The following is a 27,456-nucleotide window of genomic DNA, read 5'->3' on the forward strand; positions in this document are numbered from 1 at the left end:
GAAAGGGACCCAGGAGTCCTTACTCCCAGCCCCATTCTCTGCCCACACTCTCCTCCCCAGAACATGTTCCCCATCTCCCTGTCTCCAGGGGCATCAGTTTCCATGTAACCTCTCCCTTTCCCGCCAGAGAGCGGGATCCCCCCCCGGCCCGCCCAACGACAGCCAAGTGGCTTCCTGCCTGATTTCTCACCAGGAAGAATCTCTCACTCAACTAACAAACAAAAGAAAACAAAAAAATCAAAGCAGCAATGCCTGCCTGCAAGCCCAAGCCGAGAAACAGGAAGCCAAGGGCTTCATCGCCTCTTCCTGAGCGTCGCTCGGAACAGCCCCCAGGTCTTTCTGGGCCAGTCTGGCCCCTCCCTTCCGCAGCCGCATCCTCACACCCCAGCTTCACACCGGTGGCGAGGGCAGGTGCAGTGGGCGAGAGACAGGGGCTGGCTGCCGGGAGCCCTGCCGAGCCGGGGAGCCAAGGGGGACCGGCTGCTCTGGCGCAGGATGGAGTCTGTGGCTTTGTACAGCTTCCAGGCGACGGAGAAGGACGAGCTGCCCTTTCGCAAGGGGGACACGCTGAAGGTACCTCTGCCCCGTGAGGGATTGCAGGTTTCCTTATCGAGGGAGCGCCAGCCAGGGAGAAGGGCTTCCCCAGACACAGGGGGAACAGCCACCTGCCTCCAGGGGATCAGACAGATGTCCTAAGCACAGCATGGCCATTCCAAGCACTTACAGGATCCCAGTCAGGGGGCTAGGGAGCAGGGAGATCTGGGGGCAGATGAGGCTCTAGGATGCTTCTGAAATGCACTGGCCCAGAAGCTGGGATTGAGAGAGCTAGAAAGCACCTGAGACCTGCTGCAGCAGCAGGGGGAGATTGTGCTGGGTGCGGGGTTAGATAGCGCCTGTGATGTGGCGGCCCAGAGAGACAGGTAAGCCCTGAGGACAGAGCAGGGCACATAAGGGGTGTCCAGCCCAAGCTACTAGCATCCGTGGTGTGGACGGGCTTGTTCCTTTCATGGCCTGGCACCCAACCCCCCCCAAAGGGCTGGGAGGACTAGGAGGCATTGCTTGCCACTACTGATCCTAGCTGCACTGACGTCCACGGCCCAGCTGCCCGGGGACTTTACTGGGGAGAGGATCTGGCCCTCGGAGCAGCTCAGTCCTCCACAGATGGGGCCCAGTGCTGCTCCAGGGGAGCAGCCCCAGCCCGCAGCCTGCCCGTGCAGCGTTTGGGTGTGTGTCTGTGGGTTGAGGGGGATCCCCGGGACATCTGTAAAGAGACCTTGCCTGGCAGTGGGCCGACTGCAAAGAGCAGATGAGCTTGGAATGAGGCGTCACGTGACACAGCTGAGCTCCTCCGGGTAAAGTGAGACACAGAGAGAGGATGGGCTTGCAGTCTAGGCAAGGGAGTAGGACCCTGTAGATGTGGGTTCAGTTGCCAGCTCTGTGGCAGACTCCCCCTGTAAGCAGGAGCAAACCACCCCATCGCTCTGGGCCTCAGTTCCCTTCTCCCTCCCTTCGTTTTTACTGTAAACTCTTCTGGGCAGAAACCGTCTCTTATGTGTGGGCCTCCAGTCACAAACAGCAAACTAGGGAAATGGGGTCTAGGTGAAATGACTGTAAGGTGGGTGTGCAGCTGTTGAGAAACCAGGGAGTAGTTGTGAGTAGTTCGCTGTCAGACTGGGAGGATGTGCCAAGTGTGGTCCCCCAGGGGTCAATCTTTTCATTAATGACTTGGGGGATGGACTAGAATGTACACTTCTGAAATTGGTGGATGACACCAAGCGGGGAGGAGTTGCAAGCCCTTTGGAGGACAGGATTCAAATTCAAAACGCTCTTGATACATTGAAGAGCGGGTCTGAATCCAGCAAGATGAAAGTCAATAAAGACAAGTGCAAAGGGTGACACTTAGGCAGGCCACATCAAATGCGCAGCTACAAAATGGGGGCTCACTGGTTAGGTCGTAGGACTGCTGAAAAGAACCTGTGGTTACAGTGGATCCCAACTTGAACATGAGTCAACACTGTGATGCTGTTGCAAAAAAGGCAAATGTCGTTTTGGGGTGTATTGACAGGAGCGTCATATGTAAAACGGAGGCTGCCATCGTCCGGCCCTGCTTGGCACTAGTGAGACTGCAGCTGGACTACGGTGTCCAATTTTAGGTGCCACGCGTTAGGAAAGATGTGGACAAATTGGAAAGGAAAGAGTGAATGAACTGGGCATTAGTTTAGAGAAGAGAAGGGGGGACTGATAGTCTTCAAATATGTACAAGGTTGTCATAAAGGGGATGGTGATCAAGGGTTCTCCGTGTGTGCCGAGGATAGGACAAGAAGGAATCCGCTTGGTTCACCACAAAGGAGATCTAGGGTGGATATCAGCAGAAACGTTCTAAGGAGAGTTGAGCTCTGGAACTGGTCAAGTAGGGAGGTTGTGGACTCCCCATCACTGGAGGTTTTTAAGCACAGGTTGGACAAACACCGGTCAGGGATGGTCTGGGTTTACTTGGTCCTGACTCAGTGCAGGGGGCTGGACTGGATAAGCTCTTAAGGTCCCTTACAGCCGACGTCTCTATGATTTCTGTGATCTCAGTTGGGGCAGCTCGACACACCTGGAATATAAACAGGAGCAGTAAATCTCTGAAGAGATGGTTGATTCACCTGGACACTTATTTACTCCTGTGCTTTAGATCTGAATTAATACATGGCCCCAGCGTTCTGATTTCAGTAGAGCTCTGACGTACTGGTTAAGAAGAAAGTTTGTAGAAGCAGCGAAAAGTCTTTCTTCCCCAGGCTTGTGCTTGCGAAATTCTCCATATACGGTGGTGATATTTCCAGGCACTTTGTATGCGGGAGTTGGCACCGGTTCTGTTAAAGTACCATTTGCAAATGTCAGATTATTGTGTGATAAATAACGGGGCCCACTCCGAGCTCGATCGCTCCTGAGTAATGCCAGCATGCCGAAATCCTGGCCCTGAAAACATTTGCACGGCCTATGTCACATAACGCCTCTGGAGACAGGGCATGGATGGGCTGGTCTGAGTTTATAGGGATAGCTATCATGGTGATGAGTGAGATATAAACACAGCTAGCCAGCTAGATACGAATGGAGATAGATAGATAGATAGATAGATATATAGATAGATAGATAGATAGATTAGATGATGATTTATTTTCAGCTTAGCCCCCTTTTTTGCAGATGTAATTTTGTACCCACAATGCATTGGGTTGGGTGTTTGGTTTATTCCCCAGGATTTTCCCAGAGCAGCGCCGATCAAATAGAAAGCGGTAGGGTGCTGAAGAGAACAACTGCCTCTTGCTCAGGATAACCTGCAAAACTGGCTCACCACTCCGCCCCTTGTGAGCCGCCATCTCAGACCTGTAGCAATAAAAATTGGGCAGCATTCGGACCATCCATCCGTGTGCCCTGTGTGGATGAGCAGATTAACAGCAGCAGTTTGCAGTTACAGGGCCACTGCCCTCTAAGAGATGGGCTGGTGGCTCAGGCGGTAGAAGGGGACTCAGGAGGCCCAGGTGCACATCCCAGCGAGGCCACACATTTCCTGGGTGATGTTGGGCAAGTTGCTTCTCTCCACGCCGCGGTTCCCCACCTGCCCGATACTAACCCTGTCTTTGTAGACTGTCTCTTGCCAGGCATCTGCAGAGGGCCCAGCCTGGATTTAGCCTTCGGGCGCATTATCCCCATTGCATCAATGAGGAAATCACGGCAGGGAGTGGTTTGGCCCAAGGTCACCCGGGCTGCAGAGAGGCAGGAATAGAACCCAGGTCTCCGGGTACGTCATTTATGGATAGAGCCACGCAGCCAAGGGGCCGTCTCTGGGAGGGGGAGCAGGTGGGAGATGGCTGGGAGGGTGGCACCAGCGCCGACTGTCAGTACAGGAAATAACAAAGCAACCGCCCGCAGCTCCGCACGTTCGGCTGTTGCTAAGTCAGCTGGGAGCTGCTGTGTAACAGGGGCACAGAGCAGACGGCGCCTGTCACTGGCCTTCTCCGGCCCTAGGCCCGGTGGGCGCCTGGCTAACCCCTCAGTCACATCAGCCATGAGGTAGGGGCCCGGAGGCAGGAAGGGAGGACAGAGCCTGGCTTGGGCTAAGCAGAGGAGACCAGTTTGGGAGCCGGTCCCTGCACACCGGGGGTCTATCTGCCTCCGAGCTGCAAAGAAGTGCCTGGAGAACTCCCTGCGAGCCACAGCGCCAGGGGCGTCTGGCAGGCCTAGCTCACCTCCGTCCCCCACAGTGCAGCCCCGGCGCAGCGTGACGCTCAGCAGCCAGCTCAGGACCGTCCATGGTCCCTAGCGAATTGGGTGTCTGACATGGTGGCCGAGCCATTAGCCAGCTGGCTCGTTTGCGATCAGGCATTTCAGACGGGACTCGGCTCTCGTTGGGCCAGGCCGCGAGGGGACAGCAGAGGGGCCTGGGCACTGCCGGAGAAGCAGGTGCCCGCTTTGCAGACAGCGCTGGCTTCTGCATTGCTCAGGCAAGCCCTGGCTGGGTTGGAAAGACACAGCCTGGTCTGGTTTCAGGGCGGGGAGTGGTGTCCTTTTCCACCCCACTGGGCTGTGACAGGAACTCGGCTTCCCTCGTGCAAGGCAAGAGCTTTCCATTGGTGTGCTACAAACAGGTACTTCCCCAGCTATGCTACACTGGAGTGCTGGGCGGGGGGGCGGGGGGGTGCAGGGAGTGCTGCTCCGCAGCGCCCCCTCTGGCTGGCTGGGGAATAACTTCAGACACAAAGTCCCATCCAGTTCTCTCCTGTGTGGCCGAGTTGAGACAATCCTGACAGAGGGGAAGAGGGTCCCCAGGAAACTCAACCTGCTATGAGCCCAATGATTGGGGCTCAGGCTGGTGGGCAGGGGCGGGAACGGCTGCAGGAGGGCTGGTGTGTGAATGCACCAGCCTTTCCCTTCTAGCGACTCGGGTTCAAATGCTGGAGGAGGTCAGACAGGAACAGGAGTCCGACGGGTCCCAGCCCCGTCCCCATTTGTACAAAGCCCCCAAACCGGCACCATTGCTGATGCCAGGAGAGCTCATTGCCATACCAGCTGGTTCATGCCAGATCAGGACTGAGGGGCACCGGCAGAGCTGAATGGAAGCCCAGGGCTGGGGCAGCAGGGGCTGGGGGTATTGGCATAGCCATTGGTAAGCGCAATGTTTGGTTCAAGCCAGTGCTGTCACAAGCGTCTCTCACGTGCATGAGTGCTAAATTCACGAGGAAGTGTGCAAAAGGGCTGAGCCTGCTGCAGCCCTTGCCTGAAGAGCTCCCCAGCTTCAGCAATGAGCTAGCCACCTGGCACCACAGCCCCTATGAGAAGGGTGGAATTTCCCCATTGACTCGATTTCTTTGAAAGCCCCATGGCAGTGAAATAGCTCTGGACTGTGAGCACGACCCCTCATTCTTGGAAGGGACGCGTGACTCAGAGTCTAGAGTGGAAATTCCCCTCTTCCCCTCCTGCCCCACCCATGGATCCAGACAAGAAAAAACGAATTCAGCTAGACAGAAGGGGATTCCTCCGCTGTGGCTAAAGCAGTTCCCTGTCCCAGAATCCACCAGGGCACTGTCAAAAGGCAGCTCCCAAAATGCTCAAGCCAGTGTTTCTGGCTGCTGGTGTCTGGCGTAAAGGGCCACCCCCTCCCGGGAGAAGACAGTCACTCCCCGCAAAACTGGCAAAAAGGTTTAGAAACCCTGATCTCTGGGGAAAGGTTAAAAAAAACAGGCATGTTTAATCCTGAGAAAAGCAGACTGAGGGGGGGACCTGAAAAGAGTCTTCAGCTATGTTACGGGGCTGTTAAAGAGGATGGGAACATGTCCACTGAAGGAAGGATAAGAAGAAATGGGCTTAATCTGCCGCAAAGGGGATTTAGGTTAGTAGGAGAAACTTTCTAAGTCGAAGGGTAGTTAAGCTCTGGAATAGGTTTCCAACAGAGGTTGTAGGATCACTGGTGGTTTTTCAGAGCAGGTTGAACAAACCCCTGTCTGGGCTGGTCGAGGTTTACTTGGTCCTGCCTCAGTGCAGGGGACTGGTCTAGATGATCTCTCAAGGTCCCTTCCAGACCGACGTCTCTATGATTCTGTGATTCCCACGGTCAGCAAGTCTCCTGAATCGGCTCCTGAGGGCCATAGGGGAATTCCCACCACTGGGAACAGTTACAACAAGGCAGGAAAAAGCAATAGAAAATGTGCACCAGGAAAGTGCTCTCCTCAGCATTGCCAAGTCTCATGCCTGGATCACAAGTCTCATGATATGTGGTGGTTTTCTGAAAGCCCCAGCTCCCGGAGTCAGGGGAGCGCGTGAGAATCTCAGCTTGCGTTTGAAAGAACAAACCTGGTACGTGTCTAGACCTTGTGGCTGCTAAGAAAAGGCTGAAAACGTGAATGCGAAGAGCTCAAACACCAGCAGGCAAGAGCCCCAAGTTCAGGATGTTTAAAATCTCATGGTGTTAAGACCAGTCTCAGGATTTGTCGGGGTAGGGGTGGGGGAAGGGTGCGACGCATGTTTTTTAAAGGCTTGGGGTGGGTGAGTTTGCTACAGTGGCAGGGGGGCTGGACTCGTTCCCTCCCAGACCTGTTGCAGACTCTGTGTCTCCATGGTCGCAAACCCACTTCCCGGAGGCACTCGCTCAGACCTCAGAACTGTCAAAGACACCCAGTGCAAAGGGAGCTGGGGCCACTCATTAATGCCGCTCCTCACATCAACCAGAAGGGGTCACTAGAGAGCGGGGGGGGGGTGCTGAGCCGGCTGCCTCTGCTGTACTCACCTGGCTCTCTTCTAGTTGTAAGCCCGGTGCCCCCAGTCAGAAGAAGAATCGGCCAGATCTCAGCTCCTCGTCCCACCTACAGGAGGCTGGCCCGGTCCATTTGCTCAGGCACAGCCTTGGTTGTACTAGGCTCCCCCCCCGCCCCCCCCGCCCCCCGGTCCTAACCCCTTTGCCTTGCTCAGAAGCATTTCTGGAGCCCGGGGTCTGTTCCCAGAGATCCCGGAATCCGCCTTCGGGCCTGGGCCCCGTCTGCAGGTCTGAGCGCTGCCGGCAGGGTTGGGGGGTTGCTGTGCTTTGGAGGAAAAGCCTGGTTTGTGTTTATTCAGCGCGTTGCTGTTTAAAATGCTCGTTCGCCTCTCGAGTCTGGCATGCAGACATGGTGCAGGTCGCGGGTCCAAATGCAGGTTTCCATCAGTACCAATATTCAGGAATGTGGGCCTGGCTCCACCACAGGACGCAGAACGGGCCAGGGCCAGGTCGCTTGCTGCTGCAGGTGCCAGGTTCCCCGCTAACCCCCCAGGCCACCCTGGACCCCACGTCCCCCTGAAGCGCGGGGCCCCCCAAAGCGCAGGGCCAGAGGCGGTTGCCCCCGACTCTGCCTGGACCCATTCTGGGCACCACCAAAAATGATACAAACCTGGCGCCCAGGATCAAGCCGATCTGAGTAGTAGCAGGTTCAGGCCCTGTGTGATGTGAACGGTTTCAAATCCTGTTTGCACAGCTGCACTGAACAGAGCTTCCCATTGCGTAGGAGTACTGGAAAATATGAACTGGGCATCGGCCCTTCTATTTATATAGCGACATTTCCTGTTGGTTAAAATAGAGATGCCCAGATTAACTCCACATCTGTCTGTTCATCTATGGATCTATTTATCTTTCTTTAGATGCCCATGTAAGATATTGTCTGTCACCTGAGGTGCTGGCATAGAACAGCTGTACCCCATGGGCACCTGTGCCAGTCTCTTGCAGGAGTATCCAAACTTTGCTGCACTGGCAACCTGAAACCCCAGAGCCACACCTATTGTCCTGGCCCTTTAAAAATCCCACCTGTCCTCCAAGGATTTTCGTGCCCTGCAGGAGGCGCTCCATTGAATAACAATGAGTTCCTGTAAAGAAAGGAAAAAGAATACTCCCTTCCAACAAGACAGGAGGGATTTTAAAGGGCTGGGTATGCCATTTGCACAGGCTCTCCTAGAAATCAGAAATCAATGCTCAAGGCTGCCCATAATGTTCCCTCCTGCTTGTATCTGCCTGAGCAGCAGCATAAAAATTGCTGTTTGAGTTCATCAGCCATCGACCTAGCAATGGACGTGATTGGCAAAATTTGGAGCTGGATTCGGAACGTTCCGAAGTCCAGGGGAGTTCCGCCCCAGAACTTGGATCAAGCCTGTTTTAAAGACAGGCACAGCGCATCAAATTATTGCTGCAAGAAACAAAAAATATTGTTTTCCACAAAACCTCAGTTTCCCTATGAAAAAATATTCCGTTGTGGGCCAGCTCCGATCCTGCCCCATTCGATTCCTGGAGCTGGCAGCACTGGGCGGTCGCGGTCGTTTTCTCCATTTGAAACAGCTCAGAGTGAAATCAACATTTCAACAACACGTTCTTTTCCCTTGTGTCCTTAGATCCTGAATATGGAAGACGACCAGAACTGGTATAAAGCCGAGCTGTACGGCTCAGAAGGATTCATCCCGAAGAATTACATCAAAGTCAAGCCACACCCGTAAGTACCTCCTGAGCTTCCACCTCGCATGGGCCTTGGAGGGTTCAAAGCAGGCCCGCCCTGGGCCACGAGGCAGCCAACTCCGCTTCAGAAGGTAGCAGTTGAGCGCAAAATGAAATGACCGTATTCCCCCCCCTGAAATAACGAGCACTAGGACTTGGTATTTCTGTGCAAGGCCTCTTCCTTCAGAGGGTCTCAAAGCACATTGGCAGCTGTGGCCCGCCAAGCCTGTAAAGTAATTCATGAGCCCCATTTCACAGAAACCGAGGCACGGACCGAGCCAGTCACATCTCTGTGCTTCAGCTTCCCCGCCCCCCCATGTTAATCCAAGGCTAATGACGCTCTTGTTCATCCAGCGTTTTGTGATCTGTGGTTGGAAAACACATTAAAGGCGAAGTATTATTTTTGAGGCGCTATCCTTTTAAAAGTCACCCGTCAAGGTTCCAGACCCCGTCCCCTGGCACAGAGGTGTCCCTTCCAAGGACGCTGGCAGAACGGCAGGTACCACTCGTTCGCCAATGGCACACAACTCCCACTAACGCGCCCGCATCTTACACCACCTTCCTACTAGCCCAGAGATCCAGGGCCCTTCGCACGGCTCCAGCACCACAAAGAGGGTTGAAAGCTGCTCGAAAAGGCTAGTTGAGGATACCCCTAGTTCAGGCTAATTCTCGGCTGGCCCAGGGCTGATGTAGCCAACTATATGCGGCTGCTTCGAGCTCCCACTGTGTAAGGAATAGGCTGGGGCGGGACTGGAGATCCGTGCACTCTGGCGATTCTGGCCAACGGGGCAGATCCTTGGGAGCTCTTCTCCACTGGCAAAAACTACAACAATGTTGGGGCTACTCTAATTTGTGCCTGGGGCTAATTAAGCCCCTGGCAGTTGCTGGGACTCAGGGCAGGATCGGGATCGGGAAAAGCAAACAACTCTGTGCCCCTGCGGGGACAAGGGGGAGCTGGATCATGCTTCTTTCCTTGCACCCTGGCATCAGGCACCTTTGCCCCCCACTGCCCTGGTATGAGCACTGTTCAACTGGGGTCTGGCCCAGAGGATGTTTCTTCTAAACTGTTCAGCCGATCCAGCCAAATAGTTGATCTGAAGAATTAAGCCGCTTTTGCTGTTTGCAAGTAGTTTGTGCCCAGCTTTGCTTTTCACACCTATACAAGTGATTCCCTCTTGCACCATGAACTGACCCCAGCGCGTTGGCCTCGGGGACTGTCCCACTATCATCCTCACCTGTGGCGTAAGATTGGGCACCCGAGTCACACAGCATCATCTCCACTCCCTGGTTGGGCACCTGTAACGCTGTAAAGGAATCGGGAAGGCTCTTCTTGGCGCCCCATCCACCCGTGACCCCCAGGGTTTTCCCAGCCCACCAGCACTCACGTGCACGGATGTTCACGAGCGACAAGGGGCGAGAGGAACCAAGGAGCTGAAGGAGTGCTCCCAAAACTGCTGTACAATCCTGCCCAGACTGGGTGGCTACCTGCTCCCCCCAACATTCACAGTGGCCCTGGGAATCACTCCGGCCCCTGCACTGCCGACCCCAGGGGATGTGCTCCCCAGATAAAGCAGCCGCTGCAGGAAAGGAGAGGGTGCAGAGCTTAGCGTGGGAGATGAGTGACAGGATGTGGCTAGGGTTAAGTCAGTGTTTCTGCACAGCTCGTCTCTCTCAGCCGGGAGCACAATCGCAGCCTTGCAAAATCACCAGGATCCAGCAGCAGCCGAGGCCCCCAATCCACTCACCGGCCCTTTACCGGGGGCGAGCCCGGCACTTCCCGTGCTGCGGAAGAGCCAGGGGTGATGCTGTGATGAACATAAAGGGGGAGGGGAGTAACTGGGGCTGGGGATCCCGCATCACACACGGGACCCTGCGGTTCTCTCCGGCTCTCGGACCATGCCAGGCTGGGCTGCATGGTGGCACCACGCAGGCCTGGCCTGGGTCAAGCAGCCAGGATCAGACTGGGCCAGGATCGGGAAAAGCAAACAACTCTGTGCCCCTGCGGGGGAGAAGGGGGAGCCGGATCACGCTTCTCTCCTGGCATCCTGGCATGAGGGGGCCACGAATCCTCAGTGACTTCCCCCTGCGGGGAGGAGAGGGAGAGTCGTGTGCTGGAGCCAGGGAAAGAGAGAAGACTCTGTCCCTCTGAGTAACGCCAGCCCGGGGCCGCTCGGCAGGTTCAGCATCAGTGGACCCAGTCCACCCAGTGGACCCAGTCTCCCAGTGGACTCCACCCGTCTCTTCTGAGGCATGGTCTGTTGGCCTGAACGCAGGGATCTGGACTCAGGGGCCCACCCCCAGCTCAGACACTGACTCCCTCTCTGAGCTGGGGCCCAGATCCTCACTGGGTGCCTAACTCCCATTGGTAGGGTCCACCCCGAGAAGTGCCGAGGCCAATGGGGGTGTTTCATGCAGGAAGCAATCAGCCCCTGGCCGGGCCTCCATCTGTGGCTGAGTTTCCCAGTCTCTGGCAGGGCAGCGGGCAGGGTGGTAACCAGCTGAGATGGCAGGATGACTTGCCAGGCAGCCAGGCCTTCCCCTCCTCTGCAAAGTCCCCATGTCCTCCTCCATCACATCCCTCCCCCACGTCTTGTGATGGGCGTAGGGATTTCGCGTGTGGGCTTCATCAATGAGGTACAGGCCGGGCACGGTCAACTGTCGGGTGCTGCGGCATGGCATGATAAAATCAAAAGGGCCCAGCCAGCCAATGGCGGTGGGTCACCAGTGCCTCCAGCCGGAGCCTGGCCCGCCCAGAGAGGGGTGGGTTTAAGTCGGTTCTTGCTCTCTCCATCCTTATTCTCTCCCTATGGCTTGAGTCACAGAGACGCCCTCAAGACCCCGTTCTAGGGCTGGTTAAAACACTGAGCAGATAAAGGATTTGCAAACTCGAGGCCTGACAACCACGTCCCCTTAGACGGGGAGTTATTTTCAGGCCACGGGACAAAGGCTTTTGTCTAGCTCTAACCCCCTCCGCAGCGTCTGCAGCCCCAACCTCAGGGACACTTTTAGCTCCGGAGAGAAACAGACCAGAAAGAGAAGTGAAACTAACTGGTGAGCAGCACATTTGCCTGTCAAAATCGCTGGGGTTCCCGTCGTCCCAGGTGCTGTTGGCGGCTGTCGTGTCTCCGCAGTGAGGGCTCAAGCCACACGTGGGTTTAAAGCTAATAGCAAAGGGTGGTGCCCCTTTCCCCAAACACTGCCTCACCCCCTCTCCCGGCTAGGGACACCTTCTCTTCTCTGCTTCACTTCTCCATAGGGTCCCCTCCCTGGCCACTCACCTGCTGCTTCCCTCCCCACCGATCCCAGCCCAGCTTCCCCTGCGCTCTCCCCAGCTCAGCCTGTCCCTTCAGGGTGGCTTAGCCCATCTCTTTAGAGCCTCGGGGACACCAGATCCGTCCCCTCAGCATGCACAGCCCTCGCACCCCCCTGCTAGGGGCAGAGGCTCAAAGTTACGGCTTCCCCCTTCTCTCCTTGATTGATCCCCACACACCCCCTCTCCTCCCTGACACACCAGGAAGCAGGACCTAAGGGGGGGAGCGGCAGGAGAAACAGGACCCTAGTTGGAGAATGTGAGAGGTTCGCTGCCCTTCCACCAGGGGACCCAGGCTTGTGGGCTTAGTGTTTCCAAGCCCGGGCTTGAGTGTCCACACTGCACTGGAAACCTGGATTTACAATTGCTGGTCCCGGGTCTCAGCGCCGTGCTAACTGCACTGCGCAGACCTGACTTGGGTCTGCAGCTTGAGCTGCATCCAAACTGCACAATGACAGGGCTTGGCCCCAAATCACAGTTGGGCCCAAATCAGACTGATTTGCATGTGGATGGAAGGGGGGCTTGGGCTCACACCAGAGTCAGAACCCGAGGTTAGGGTGCAGTGTAGACACAGCCTTTGAATCGTTTCTGCCGAGGAGCCCATGGGGCAACCCATTTTCCCCACTGCTCTCTGTGCAGAGCAAGATGCTGGACTCCACCCTAAGTTGTCCCCATGATGGCAACATCCTTTGTGGTTGTCCTGCACTAGGTCGTTCGCTGTCCTCCGCATGATCTCCTCCCTCCAGGTGGAATCCGATCTAAGACACACCCGGTGCTTTTGCCAGGGGTAGCCAGATGACACAGCCAAGCCACAGTAGCTGTCTCTGTCTAATTGTCCACCCTCTTCCTGTGTCCCCTCCTTGCCAGCCAAGCTAGCATCACAGCCCTCCAATGACAGGCACCAGAATTGGCCAGGCCTCGATCCACGGTAACCACAAGATGAAGACATAAACAATGGGGTGAGCGGGCCTGTGTGGTGCACAAATAGCAACGGGGAAGCTGCTGCTGCCGGGGCCAGGATGCTACAAACCAGCACACGTGCGACGAAAGGCTATTGTAACGGTGCCGCAGAGGTGGAAGGGCTGCTCATGGGGCTCTAATTATAGCTTTGCTCGGCTTACGCGAAAGGGCACAAATTGGGATAATTTTACACCCGCCCCGCCCTAACGTCTTCCCCACCATTTCAACCAGAGACGGGCGGGCGTCTGCACTTCCCTTCCCACACAGTGCTGTGTTCCACCCCAGAGGTGGCTGCGTTTCAGGGAGAGGTGAACACAGACCCCCCTCCGGGGTGGAAGAAGGTTGTTCAGTCTCTGTGTCCCATTCGACCCTTCCTGTCTCCTGAGGGCTGCGTTTTAGAGCAATGCCTCCACACCAGCTTGTGGCCAAGGCTCTGGCAGGTGCCTGAGCTCTAGGACTCCGAGGGGCAGCGTGGTCTAGTGGGTAGGGCACTGAAAGGCAACTCCGGAGACCTGGCTGCTAATCCTGGCTCTGCCACCGAGCTGCTGCATGACCGTGTCACATGCCCCTGTTCCCCAAGTTATTGGGCTCCATATGGGAGTCACTGGGGAAGAATCTCTGGCCTGGGCTACACAGGAGGGCTAACTAGCTGGCATTAAAATTTTTCTGCACAGTCCAGCCAGAGGCCCCCTCTTCAATGTAACCTAACGCCCAGCATCATCTCACACCTTCCTGCCCCATCTGGGCCTGGCCCGAGTTCTTGCTGGTGTGTGGGGGGTCACAGGCCTGCCATCTCCTGCTCAGCGGCGGTTCTTTGTGTGACCCCTCCAGGTGGTACGCGGGAAGGATCTCCAGGCATCTGGCTGAAGAAATCCTCTTGAAACGCAAGCACTTGGGAGCCTTCCTGATCCGCGAGAGCGAAAGCGCCCCGGGGGAATTCTCCATCTCTGTGAAGTAAGTGGCTGGCTCCTTCCTCTGATGCTCATGGCTCAGGCCCGCTGGCAGGATCCCTGCTGGGTCGGACATGAAGCCGCTGTGGTTCACGCTGATTGAATAGAGCAATAGTCAGCCGCTCCAATTTGCACCTGGGAACACTATAGGGCGCCAGTGGTGGTCAAAGGCGGGTGGTACCTTACACCTGGTTTTACACCCTCCGAGGAGCTGATTCCCCTCCTAGATCCTTCACTTCCAGCCCCTCAGCGTGTAAACGATACCCGCTCAGACTCCCTTACGGAGGCGTAGCTGGCTGCCCCTGCGGCTACGTCCAGGCTGGCATTTCAAGGTGTCTTGTTTGCCCGTCTGCACCAACTCGTTGCACCGGCTCGCGTCGAGAAGGCAGCGTAGCCCGTACCATGTTGGGTCACGGCCTGAGTTTGCCTGGCACAAGCGGCTCACTGGCCTCGCGCCCCTGCGAGCGGGTTTTCCCCGGCCCAGGGCTCCTTGGAACTGGCAGAGAGTGCCTTGAATTTTGAACAGAGGCCAACCCAGCCGACCAGCGGAAATTCTGCACTCGCATTTCCTCCGCTGTTTCCTGACAGCGGTCATTGCACTTCACTGCCCTCTGCTCTGGGGCTTAGCCTGGCAGGATCACACCGGCACAGAACTCAGCATATTCTCAAGGCGGCATGCGCCAGCCTTTTAGGTCACGTTTGCTTTCCGGTATGCTGGGCAAGGCTGTTTTCCTCCTTTTAACACCCCCGCACCCCCGGCCCAGGGCTTTAAACTCCACCCTCCTGCTGCTTCACCAGGACCCAGTATTATTTGTGGCTTCCTATGCTGAGTGGTTGTGGAGTGTTGCTGTTCACCGTCGAGCAGCTGCTGCAACCCACCCCAGAGGTGGCTGCATCTCAGTGGCAGTTGAGTGAGCCTGGTATACTGTCTGTAGCCTGTACTAACTGTGCTCGCTGGTGCTTGACAAGCATCCTTCGTTAGCATTAATTATTTCAATTTCAGCCGAGTGCTGGAGAGAGCTAAACTGGGCCTCCCAGCTCCCCCTGGGAGGCAGGCAGCATCATGGCCATGGTGCGTGGCGGAGAAGTTGTGGCACAGAGCGGCCAAGCGATGCGCGCCGGGGCAGAGAGGGAGGCCGTGCTGGTGGGAGCCAGGAATAGAACAAGGGGCCAGCCCGCAATGGTTCCTGCTGGGCCGATGGCGCTTTCCTGTGCCCATCTGCATGTTTGCTCCCCCCTGGAGGGGCAGAGCGGGTGGCTAATAGGGCACCTGATGGCTGACAGCTGATGCTCTGAGGCACTTTGGGCTGGGTACCTGCGCCTGGCTTTAAGCTGTAGGTGTGAGCAATGGGGCCCCAAAACAACAGCACCGGGGGTCCCTCCGTGCCAGGCACTGATCTTCTGAGGCCACAAGCAAGGCTGCAGGGCAGAGCCCGCGTATGGCATCCCCTCCTGCCCCAATGCCCCAGAAATTGAGCTGATGGGATTAACACACACCTTGTAGGGGTTCCAGGATCCCCGCACCCACCACCCCCCCAAGACGAGGGTCCAGGGATCCCAGCTGTCTGTGGCTGTCCGGTCTGCAGGAGAAGCACCTTGGTGTGTGTATGGTTCAGTGGGGCTGGCTGTGTGGCTATGCAGTGGCAGATGCATGTGAAGGACGAGAGGGGGGTTGCATTTAGCTCTGAACAGAGGCCTAGGGTGATCCTTAGTTCACGTGAGTTCCAGAGTCTAAACTCAGCTCCTGGGGAAGTTCCCACACACGTGAGCCTCCCCATTGCATTGTCTCAGTGGAACGCAGCCACCTGGGAGAAATCACAGGCATGGAGGGAGCAACATCCAATCCCCCAGGAGGCTTTGCCGTCAGGACACTGGCCTGTCTGTTCAGCTGGGAGCCAGTGCAGAGTCTGAAGCCCTTGGGTACTGTGAGCAGCCAGGCTGCTGCATATGGTGCCAGCAGAGCGGGTTCAGGGTGGGCGGCTTCCTTCCCGCGTGCCTGGAAGTGGGGATTGTGGGTATGTGGGCCATGCTCTGACCTAGACTAACGGGATCTGCAGGCAGACGCCTCCGCCAGTGGGGGATATTACAGAGAAAGCAAACGCCTCCCCATTCTGGGTCTATATCAGCGTCTCCGTGTTATACCTCCCACAGAGTATTGGTGTGTGATTCCCCTACACCGGACACAAGCTGCATTTCCCACCCTGGTGATTTTTGTTCCCCGGGTTTGCAGTCTCTCCTGTTCACCCTAATGCACAGACACAGAGCCGCTCAGCAACATGGTCTGCACAGCTCCCAGATGAGCCAAGAGGGGCTCTGGGTTGGGAACGTGGCCAGGAGAAAGAGGCACTCAGCTCGGGGGCTACCTGGCCCGCTGTTGCCCCATGCAATGCGGCTGCTTTCAGTGGGCTCCCAGGCACATGGGCAAAGCCAGCCCGGCCTCTGGTGTCCGTGCTGGGCCCTGTGACTTTGACAGCAGCTGGCTAGCGCTCACAGATTGCCTGATCTCACCGTGGGAGCGGAGCCGGCCAGTGGGTTAGCTAGTCGAGGCATCCTGCTTCCAGCCCCTCCGTAACTCAGCACAGCAGTTAGCTCATTGCACAGCGCGGTAGGAAGCGGGAAGGGACGAATTCTTCCTGTCCCTGTGCCCTGCAGCATGAGGGCTGTCACCCTGCCCGAGGCACACCGGACAGCTGGTGCAGCAAGCACCCCGGGCTTGTTCTCACATGACCGACAGGCCCATTGAAACCAGACGCTGGCTTTCTGGTTCCTTACAGGGAGCCTTCCCTTCCCCCACTCCAGAGCCAGCCAGCGCACCCGCTTGCAGTGGCTGAGAGGAGCCACATGGTGGCGCTCCTCCATCGCCCCTGCGTCTCAGCCCCTCAGTGGCCCAGGAGCAGGGAGCAGAGTGTTTCTTGCTTCACTGGGTGTTAGTGATGCCCCCCTCCCCTTGGGGGCTCTGGCCAACACCCGGGGGGAGCAGGTGCCCTGTTGCCTCGGATCTTAGCCAGACTGAAACCAGTTCAGCCGTTGCTCTCTTGCAGGCTCAGAGGCCCTGTGGTGGGCTTGGGGGCTGTAAAGCATCCCCTGCAGGGAGCCGGGGTGCGTGGGGGACTGTCTCACAACTAAGCAGTGTGGCTGAGTGGTAGGAGCAGGGGACTGGGAGCCAGGACAGGTCAGTTCCCACTCAGAGGGAAGGTATGCTTCTCACTTGATCTCACGCCGGTTGGCCCAGCCCTCGGTTTCGGTGTGTTTATTTTTTGCTCTGCAAACCCGTCCCCTCCCTCGCTGCAGGCCTTCCTCCAGCCCCAGATCCTCCCACGCATGCCCCGGCACCGGCAGGGGGGTACGAAGCCATCTGCCACACGTGGTCGGATCTTATCTCTGCACCCACACGGCTCTGCGTGCCGGCTAGAACCACGCACGGCAGCTGGGCGAGAGCCGCCAGCCGGTAGCTCCCGGAGCCGGGCGCCGACAGCACATCTCGCAAGGGGCTGCGGCAAAGGAACTGGGCGCCACTCCCTGGAGAAAGTCGGTCACCCTGCGTGCCTTGCCTGTCACTCCAGGCTCGGACGTGCAATGGCTCTGCAAACATCTCCAGAGGATGAAGCTGGGCCCGTCAGCCTTGAAAATGACAGCCCCAGTCAGATCAGAGCCCCAGTGTGCTGTACAAACACCACATAATCAGAGTCTCTGCCCCTTCCAGTCTCAGGTACAGCTAAATGCCCAGTCTCCCACACCCCTGCCTGTTTCATGGACCACTTGGCTCTCAGTTCACCGTTCATCCTGGCTTGGGCGTTCACCAGGCCGGTCTGGGTGCTTTCCAGCCAGGCAGTGTCTCCCGCCACAGATCTTTAATTAAGCGTTTAAGGAGGCTCTTGCTGGTAATGAAAGCGATTGCTCTCAGGCACTGCGGTGCTGGCATTACCTACAGCGCCAGCCCAGCTCTGCAAACCTGCCCGGGCTGCATGTGCAACTGGGGGACCACAAGAAAGCAGATCTTTGCAAGTGCCCGTGCCCCTTCTCCAACCCCCCCTCTTCCTCCATCTGTTCCGGGATGTCGGTTTCACAGGAGTATAAATGTTTGGATCCATTTACCAGTAAGATGGGATGGAAGGGGAATGAACTCCTCAGTGATCTGTCCATCCCTAGACATACCCATTGTCTATCTGTTTATCTGGACGCGACCACCACAGTCCCTAAGTGCCCTCTAAATATTTCAATGGAGAAATAACAGCAATCGATGGTCAAATTTCTATGATTCTAACCTCTTTTTTTCAGCCTTCCCAGCCTGCAGGAGAAAGAGTGTGATTAGTTGACAGGGTTTTTGTTTGTTTGCTTGTGTTGTTCCTGGAGGGAGGAATGTCAGAAATGAGTCTGGCATCCCCTTCGACAGTGGCGAGGGCAGTGGCGGTTCTCGTCTCTTGTGGCAGTGAGTTCCACAGTCTAGGTCCAGTTCCTGGGCAAGTTCTGGCTCCCGCATGCTGATTAGAGCCCCTTTTAGCAGAACGTTGGTCTTGTTTGTAAAACACAACTGGAGCGATGTCTGGCTGAGGCAGACTCAGTCCCACCCCGCCAGGGCAGGATTTAATCTGGTGAAGCTGCTTGTGAGGATCCCAAATCTCAGCCCGGGGGAGTGCCCAGGTCACACGCCAGGGGCCTGATCCAAAGCCCAGAGGAGTCAGTGGGCGGGACCAGAGTGAGTTTAGCCCCCAAGTGCTTCGTTAACATCCCTTCTTCGCCTCCTCCCCGACCCCACTGTTTGATTCCCGGCTGCATAAAACACAGCACAGCCCATGTGATTTACTGTCTAAGCAGACAGCAGGTGGGAAGGGAAACAGCTAGGAAGGGACTTGCCCAAGATTACGCAAAACTGGGACCCCCAGCCCAAGTGTCCTGCCACTGACCCGCGGTCCCCCTCTTACCTACATCCTTATTCATGCCTGAGGCGTATTGACCAGGCGCGCAAGGGAGCTTGTGGAATCCCCGTCGCGGCCTCATTGCAGTGGGATGAATCAGCTGTTTGCTCGGCTGCCACAGTGTTTGGCTGGCTCCGGTTCCCCCGGCAAGCTCGCTTTGGCTCACAGCTGTGGGGGACGCCTCTCCTTTGCTGCGATCGGAAATCCCAGTGGAATCTTTGGCCTTACAAATAAGAGTCTCTGAACAATGGCGATCAGACAGGACCCTGTGACAGCTCAGCCACCGCAGGGATGGACTCTGGGGGAATGGCTTGTCCATGTCCATTATAAGGAGCACACAGAGATTTTCTCAGCCTGCCCTACACTACAAGCTATGCTGCCTTCGTGGGGACACTTCACACATGAATTTTAGGTTGAGCTGTTTTAATATCAATAATCCCTAGCTCTGACCTAGCACTGCTCATCGGTTGAGCTCCAGCTACCTCACAAAGTCTCGTTATCGCCATTTTACAGAGGGGGAAACTGAGGCACGGCGTGGGGCCAAGTCTTGCCCAAGCTCACGGCGCAGGCCAGCGGCAGAGCGAGGAACTGAAGCCAGGTCTTCCAGGTCACTAGGCCGCGCTGCCGCCGATTTTGCAAAAGCACAGCCCTGCCCCTGCCTCTGCACGTTTCCCACTGGGGGCCCTCGGAACTAGGCCCAAAGCACAGGGTGGAAAAAATCAGGCCAAGTAAATCATTTGGCAAAGCAGCTCGTCAGCGGTGCCTTTGCAAAGATTTGTAAGCTGCTGGCTCCAAACCACTCTCTCCCGTGGGGGTTGTTGTTTTGCTATCCCAGGAGCTGATTTAGCTGTTCGGTCACATGCCAGCCAGCCATTGGATGCCCCCAAGCTAGAGGAGCCAGTTCCATGCAGCTGCCCCCGCTCGCCAGGAAATTTCAGTCCAGCTGAACGGCCTGAAAGTATTTGAACCATGTGGCTGTTCTTGAATGAGCCCCTGTGAGGGATCAACAAACCCCCATCCTGAGGCGGGGTTTGGGGGGAGAGAGCTCCAACCGAACGCCTGATTCTGCAGCTGCTCTGCTTGTTGCTTTCAAGATCGGAGAGATAAGGTGGATGATTTACTCCAGCATTCATGCTCAGTGGCAGGCAAGGGCGGCAGGGAAAGTAACAGCAGAAGCCCGTTGCAACCCAGGGGAATTCTCTTATACCGCCGACTGGAAGATGTATTCGTGGATTCTTGATTTCCAGGCCAGAAAGGACCATCATGATCATCCAAAGCGACCCCTTGTACAGCACAGGCCACAAAGCTGCACCCAGCCATTCCTACAGCTGGTCTCATAAGCCAAGGTCCTATTTTTATTTGCATTATTTATGGCAGAGTCTAGGAGCCTCGGTCACAGATCAGGACCCCACTGCGTTCGGTGCTTTACAAACACAGACCAAAAAGACAGCCTGGCACCGACGTCCCTGCTGGTTTTGCTTTTCCATTTTTATTTCGCAAACGCACTTACAAATGCTTTAGGCCAAAGGAGATGTTTCCCAAAAACAAGGAGCACAGAATTCACCACTAACCGTCTACCCAGAAACGACAGAGACCCAGCCAGCGGACTAATTGCCGAGGGACTCCAGGGCTTGCCGTGAGCACTGACAGTCCTTCCCCTCTACGTGCCTCAGTTTCCCCATCTGTAGAATGGGGAGCATGATACTTTCTCCTCCTTTGTACAGCAGCTTGAGATCTCCAGACAAATGCTACATCAGTACTAAGGATTAGTATTGAATAATGCAATCAGGTGTGAAATTCCATCCCAAGGGAGACCCCCAAGGAGTCCACTGAACTCTGTTGCTAGAAACAAACTAGAGCACAGGTCCCATCAACATGGCCACGGGAAAGGCACCCGGTTAGCTAACTGGGCAGCCGGTCCGGCTGGTTTAATTTCTCCTGCTGTAACATGCAGGAAACACACTGCAAGCTGCTCGGTGGGAGAGAATTCACTAATTAGTTCAATGCATTCCACTCTCATGTAGCAGACACGTTGCTATTATCCCTGTAATAATCAACCGAGCTTGCCCTCTGCACTCTCAGCACACGTCTGTTCCTCTGAAGAGTCTCTCAGTCTGGATTCTAGCTGCCTTCATTCAAACTAGCCTCCATCCCTGGGATGCAACCGACTTTCCAAGGAACTGCCATGCCTAGGATGGCCCTGGTCCGACAAGCTGATACACCGACAGCCAGTGGAATCTGCTCTGGGGGCAGGGATCTGCCCATCCTAATCCAGTTGTAGGATCGGGGCTTAAGGTTTAATTTTAGGAATTGCTAAAAAGGTGTTTGGGGAAATTAGGACCAGGAAGAAAAGGCTCAAGGATTTTTTCTCTTTTAACAGTGTGGCCCCTTGTTGGAATCGCTGCCTTTCTAGCATGTTCTTCGTTTCCCCAGATCAGCCCCCGGCTAAACCAGCCTCATTCTTCACCACTCAGGCCTGGGGGCATTTCTAATTTACTCATGGGCCCAAAGGTTTTTCAGAACATGCATGCATGCCCACTGCTGAAATCTAGGGGGAGCACGGCTGACATGGAGGTGACAGAGGAGGCCTTCTCGCTCGGCCGGCGGTGGAAAGCCAGCCAGGTAACTCACAAAACACTGAGATCAGTTCTGTGTGCATTCTGGGTACGGCTCACCCAAAGCCACAGCCTACATCAGCACTGCTAATGTGTTATTATAGTCCTGAGTGCGCATTCATTACGAGCTCCCGGCACCGTTTATCTCAATGCCTTCCAAATGCTTTAGGCCAACAGCGATGCGCTTCCCAAAAGCCAGGAGCACAGAACACACCATTGACCATCTATCCAGAAATTAGGGAGACCCAGCCAGCGGGCTAATTGCCCAGGGACGCCAATTAACAAATGATCTGAGCAAAGGTCCTACTATAAGCAGCCCTTATACCTGAGAACATGGGGTGTGTTCCCACCAACTCACCTTGCCCCTCCCTGCGCCCACCCAGGCTCAAATTCCATGGAGGCAGAAGCCGTCAAGTGTCCATGAAACATCTGTCAGGGTTTGTCTGTCATCCGCCATGGGCAGAGAGAGCTCCTCTCTCAGAATCCAGCCTGATCTTCTCTGATACTCTGCCAGGCTGCAAACAACCATGGTGAACCAAATGCCATGGCTGGGATCCCAGATAGTCGGCAGTCAATGAACCTGACTCTCCTCTCCCTCTGGGGTAAATCAGGAATAACTCCATCCAAGTCAATGGAGGGGCACCAGTGTAAAATTGACATGAGATGAGAATCCGGCTGGAAATCCATGGGGCCTGGTTGGGCCACCCTCCCGCAGGTTGACTAGCTCCCCTGAAAATCCATGGGGTGACTTGCAGTGTCAGGTCCTGCATTCTGTGCACCAAAAGCACCCAGTGCTACAATACCTGCACCTCTCCGACGGGGAATCCCTTGCTGCCTGCCGCTGGCTCTTTGCCAGGATCCCCCTTCCGAGTGATTGGAATTCTGCAATGTTACTATTTTGGGAGCATCACTGAGAAGCCAGAGGAGGTGCTCAAGGTCTGGTGACCCTCACCAGCTCCCTACCCAGAGAAGATGGCCTGGAGGGAAGGCAAGAAGAAGTCAAACCGATATTCCAGAGAACACCCCGAGAGGCCACTGCATGTTCCAGCCTCCCGGCAGAGGGGACCAGCCACCCACTAGGTGCTGGGGCAGAAGGTGTCAGTAGCACCGTGGGGGTATAAGTGGAGCGGGGAGAGGATTAGACCCACCCCCACATCTGTCACCAACTCTGCTCCTCTTCCCTAAAAAGAGACACTGCCCGGGGACAACGGAGCTGGTTTGCTCTCTCTGCCCCGAAGCCCAGTGGAAAGTGAGCAACTGCGGGGAGGGATCTGTATGCCATGGCAGCCTGGCATGGAGCAGAGTGCCACCCAGGGCCTCACCGAGCCCAGAGCCTGGCCAGCGCTGGGAGCCCTTCATTGTTCACACACAGTTAGGACTTGGCAAGAGGTAAAGGCCTAGCAGCTTCAGTTATGTTGCAAGAGTTTGGTCTGCTTTTTAATCACTATTCTCCTTTTCAATTATTTCTTAATTAGCACACACAAAGCTATTAGCTGTAATACTGCATTATACAACTCCCCCTCCCTGTTTAACTTTCCAGTAATCAACTCCGAGCAGACACCTGCAAAAACATTAATAAGAAAACAAAAAGGGAAAATTCATTATAGAAAAAAAATTCAGGGTTTTTTCTGTTTTTTTTTTTAATGTAATTTGAAAAAATGCCCGAGGGGTTGTTTTATCAGTGAAAACCCAGAGAAGTTTAAGATTTCTGTCTTCATTAATGTTGCATTTGCCAATGTTCATGAGGTAAAGCACTTGGGATGTGAACATATCGAATTTAAACTTTAAATTCTGACCACTTGAAAACTTCCAAATTGATTTACTTCAAAACTGGCCTGATGTTTAGATCTTGAGAGAGCTACAGTACAAGACAAGTTTGAGGTTTCTAACTGTGCTAGTGTGGGGTTGGCAAGTTCAAAAGTTGGTCTCTACCTTGCAATCCGAGTCATGCAGGCAGATCCCTGCACTCACGAGGAACCTCAAGATTCAGTCCTCACAGCAGTGTTCTCGCCCCCTGCATCTTATGGGCCAGTTCCTTGGCTGGTGTAGCTCAATGTAGGTGGTTTTCAATGGAGCCACCCAATTTAAATCAGGTGAGGCTTCACCCTACATCTCCCAACACAATCTCTTATTACATCACTCCCCCACACACATTTCTTTTATTCACCAACATCAATTCCCCATTTCCTCCAGCTCCCCCACAACTTCCTCTGCATCTGGCCCCTCTCTGATCTGCTCCACTGGGAACACGTTCTCCATTCCAGCCTGCCCTCCATTCACTCACAGCAATGATGTTAATAATAAACAAACCATAGTCCTGGCTTCATCAGGGCATCCTGTCTCCCTGGAGACTTGTGGACATAGACTGCAAGATCTTTAAAAAAAAAGGAGGACTTGTGGCACCTTAGAGACTAACCAATTTATTTGAGCATAAGCTTTCGTGAGCTACAGCGAAAGCTTATGCTCAAATAAATTGGTTAGTCTCCAAGGTGCCACAAGTACTCCTTTTCTTTTTGCGAATACAGACTAACACGGCTGTTACTCTGAAACCTGCAAGATCTTTGGGGCTGGGGCTGTCCGGTTTGTGTCACGCACATTGTCAGCACCTAACAATTAATTATATTACTATGGGAGCTGAAAACAGAACAGGAACTCACCTGGGTTGCAGGCATTACAATATAATATGCTTATTGCATGAACTCCCCCACCCTTCCCAGATCCACACACACACCCTCCTTTGTTTAGTCTCTGCCCTGGCTGTGCTGTGTCTGATTTAGATGATTCGCTTCTTGGGGCAGGGATACTGTCTTTTTATTTCCCTATAGAGAGCTGCATGCCCCCTGAATGACACTGTCAGACCGTGCCAGGATATCAAGTATGTCCTGTTCCACAAGGCAGCTGTGTGCAGCTGCTTGGATTGATGCTTGCAATGCTTCCCAAATGCTTTGGATCATGCCGTTGTCCCAGCCTGCTTCTTTAGGGGTACCCCTTCTTTAGGGGTATTGTCCGCTGGGCGGCCATCGGGTGGAGCCGCTGCTAGGAAGTACTCTGATGTTTTGTTCTCTCGTGACCATCCACCCCTATTTTTAAAAAAAAGTGTGATGATCAAGGGAAGTGGTGCCTGCTAGCTAGTAAGGGAGCGTAGACCTCACACCTGGCCCACAGAGGCTGTTATCTGATCAGTTCACATACGTTTTCCACTGCCGGATAGAAGATGACTAGACAGTCTACAACACCTCTCAGCATCACAGAGAGATCTGCCCAGGACAACTCTGATTGCATCAGCAAACTCCAGCCTGGCTGGCACCGTCCCTGGGATTTTTGACAGCTGTCAGCATTAGCCCAACTCTGAACCCATGGAAGTCAAGGGTAAAACTCCCATTGTCTTCAGTAAGAGCAGGGTTAGGCCAACACAAAGTGCTTTGGAAAAGCCCATCCTTCATGTTTGCAGCCCTGTATGCAGCAGGCATGGTTGTTGCACTCCAGGCGGTACACAGGGATTTGAGAGAAGCACTAGGTATAGCCCTCCATCCCGAACAGACATCTCAAACCCTCTACGTGTCCATCCCCTAATCTCAAGAGCAGAGGATAGAAGTGACAGAGTGTAGGTGGCGAATGGGCAGGAGTTGCGTCATGGCCACTGGGCAGTCGAGGTGCTGAAGGAGCGCTCAAAGACGACATGGTCATTGTGGAGAAGTGAAACGAATTCTTTGCCTCAGTCTTCACTGCAGAGGATGTGAGGGAGATTCCCACACCTGAGCCGTTCTTTGTAGGTGACAAAATGGAGGAACTGTCCCGAATTGAGGTGTCAATACAGGAGATCTTGGGATAAATAGATAAGTTAAACTGTAACAAGTCACCAGGCCCAGATGGTATTCCCCCAAGCGTTCTGAAGGAACTCAAATGTGAAATTGCCCAACTATTAACTGTGGTATGTCGCCTATCGCTTAAATCAGCCTCTGAACCAGATGACAGGCAAATAGCTAATGTGATGCTGAGTTTTTAAAAAAAAAAAAAAAAAAAGGCTCCAGAGGCGATCCTGGCAATTACAGACCGGTAGCGAGGGCCGGCGTTAGGGGGCAGCAAGCCGGGCAATTGCTTGGGGGCCCCGCGAAGCTACATTGCTCAGGCTTCGGCTGCAGCCCCAGGGGGTGGGGCCTGGAGCCCCGGGCTCCAGCTCCATGCAGTGGGGCTTCGGCGTTCTGTCCTGGGCCCCAGCGAGTCTAATGCTGGCCCTGCTTGGCGGACCCCCCCCACACCTGCTTGCAGCCCCCCCAAGGGGGTCCTGGACTCCTGCTTGAGAACACGGCTCTAGACCCAGCTCTGTGCGTGTGTGCACCTGATACATTGAGTAATTGTGTCTGCACAGAACATGGCTTTGTTACAATTCCTTTGCCCCGCGTTGCATTTAAAGTAGCTTTGACATACCTCTTGCTCTCCCTGAGGAAGGATTTTGCCACATGCGTCTCTGGGTTTTAACATTTCCTTCGCTCACAGTATTGTAACCTCAATAACACAACATGTCACACTAGCCCTTCCGCAGCCAACTCCACCCATCCCAACCCAGCCCGCCCTCCCCACGGCTTCCTATTTATACTGACCCTGCTCATGCCACTCCCCTGTTCTGCTGAATATCTGCAGCAACTCTGGGCTCAGGCAACTGTTAACTCTTTGCTGCCCCTTCCTTACAACTGGCCTTCAGCATTTCCCACAGCATGCCCAGACCCGCCAAGCCTCTCTGCCCCGAAGAGCCACTCCCTGTTCTAATTGTCACCGCTCAGTCACCAGCCTTGTTATTCCAGGGTTCAGCCTGCCCTGGTCCCTGGGGACAATGCTGAGGAAGTCTGGGGGAGATTTTATATCCCCCTGAAACAAAGCCAGGACAAACAAGAGGGAGGGATTTCACAGCCAGCCTTAAGATTAGAGACGCATTTGGCTCCGGATCCAGATGTCCCAGGGGTTCGGGTGTTCCGAGCCGGGGCTTTGCTTTGTCCCACTGCAGCGCTAGTAATCAAGGGATAAAGGATTTGGAGCTGGATTTTCAGGGGTGCTGGGCACCCACAGGCGTAGCAGGAGCCCATAGGTGTTCTGAGCACACAGCACCTGTGTCCCTGAGCGTTTTAGGCCCTGGGTTTATCATCCCTCCTCCCCTGCCCCATGACCCCTAGCACCCGCATGTATCTGGCATGCTAACCCTGAGAAGGGCTGAGGCTCAGTTCCACTAAAGCCCCTTTACAGCCCCCTGCCAAAGCCCCCCGCCGCAATGGTGCACAACAGTTACAGGGCCACAACAGGGCCATCAGCTTAGGAGGCAGGCGAGGGGCACCACGGCAGATACACATTGCACTATGGCTATTTTCTGCTTCCTAGGGTCCATGGGAAGCCAAGCACAAGTTAGAGCCACCCCAAAGCCAATCTAACCTACCACAGGGCCCCGACCCACCCCACCGTACCAGCAGCGTAAAGGCAGCTTAAAGCCCTCTTAACCCCCTGCCCTCTGGTCCTGCCTCATGGAGTAACTGAGAATCCAGGGGGGAGATTTTTACAGTCACAAAGGGCAGTTAGCATCCAGCCACCCCTGTATTTAATTCCACGGCAAATCCAGGCCACTCTCTGACTGTGTCTCTGGGCTCTGCCGTCATTACAAGAAAGGTAAGCAGGGCCAGGCACGCTCAGCTCCACGCCCCTGTGCCGAAAGCTTCCCTGTTCAGCAGGGCTGTAAAAGGGAGATGTGATCCCAGCTGCCCGGGAACGTCAGCCTCCTGGCACGGAAAGTCATTTCATAAAAAGACATTGGGTTGCCCATGGCATGCAGGTGGCTATTCTGTTTTATAGGCTTTAGACACCAGGGCAGGGTTCTTATCCGCAGCACAGATCCTGCGGAGTAACAGGGCTGTTCTTTTCTGACTTTCAGCTGCCGAGTCTGTATATAGTTTCTGGGAAGGTGCGTTCCTTTCTTCCCCTCCAATTCTTCAGTGCAACTGGCTGCTCCGAGGAGCGCTAGTCGTGGGCTAGGCCCTCATTGTGCGAGGTTCTGTACAAAGAGTACAAAAAGGCAGTCCCTGACCCAAGAGCCTTCAGTTTAAGTCTGAGACAACAGATGGACACAGACAGAGGTGGGAGCCCCAGGACACAATGAGACAATTCCCTTTGGGAATATGGTCACCCTACCACCCAGGGGAGCATATTACACCTGCACTCCATCAACTGCACCGTT

The 27,456-nt window shown here is 55.0% G+C and overlaps 1 protein-coding gene across 2 annotated transcripts in view; it reads left to right on the forward strand.

The window, feature by feature from the left end:
- The first annotated feature begins 214 nt into the window (after window positions 1-214).
- The window catches only part of LOC102941632 (GRB2 related adaptor protein), a 36,059-nt gene continuing 8,817 nt past the window's right edge, over window positions 215-27,456 (forward strand). Inside the window, exons 1-3 of one of the 2 annotated variants that reach the window (XM_007060052.4) lie at window positions 215-573; window positions 8,389-8,486; window positions 13,590-13,712. In XM_007060052.4, coding sequence (XP_007060114.1) covers window positions 496-573; window positions 8,389-8,486; window positions 13,590-13,712 — 299 coding nt within the window. In that variant the 5' untranslated portion in view covers window positions 215-495. The remainder of the gene's footprint in view (window positions 574-8,388; window positions 8,487-13,589; window positions 13,713-27,456) is intronic. The other variant, XM_027822501.3, reaches the window with a different exon arrangement.

Source organism: Chelonia mydas, chromosome 10 (genome assembly GCF_015237465.2).
Source record: "Chelonia mydas isolate rCheMyd1 chromosome 10, rCheMyd1.pri.v2, whole genome shotgun sequence".
In the NCBI taxonomy this organism is placed as follows: Eukaryota; Metazoa; Chordata; order Testudines; family Cheloniidae; genus Chelonia; species Chelonia mydas.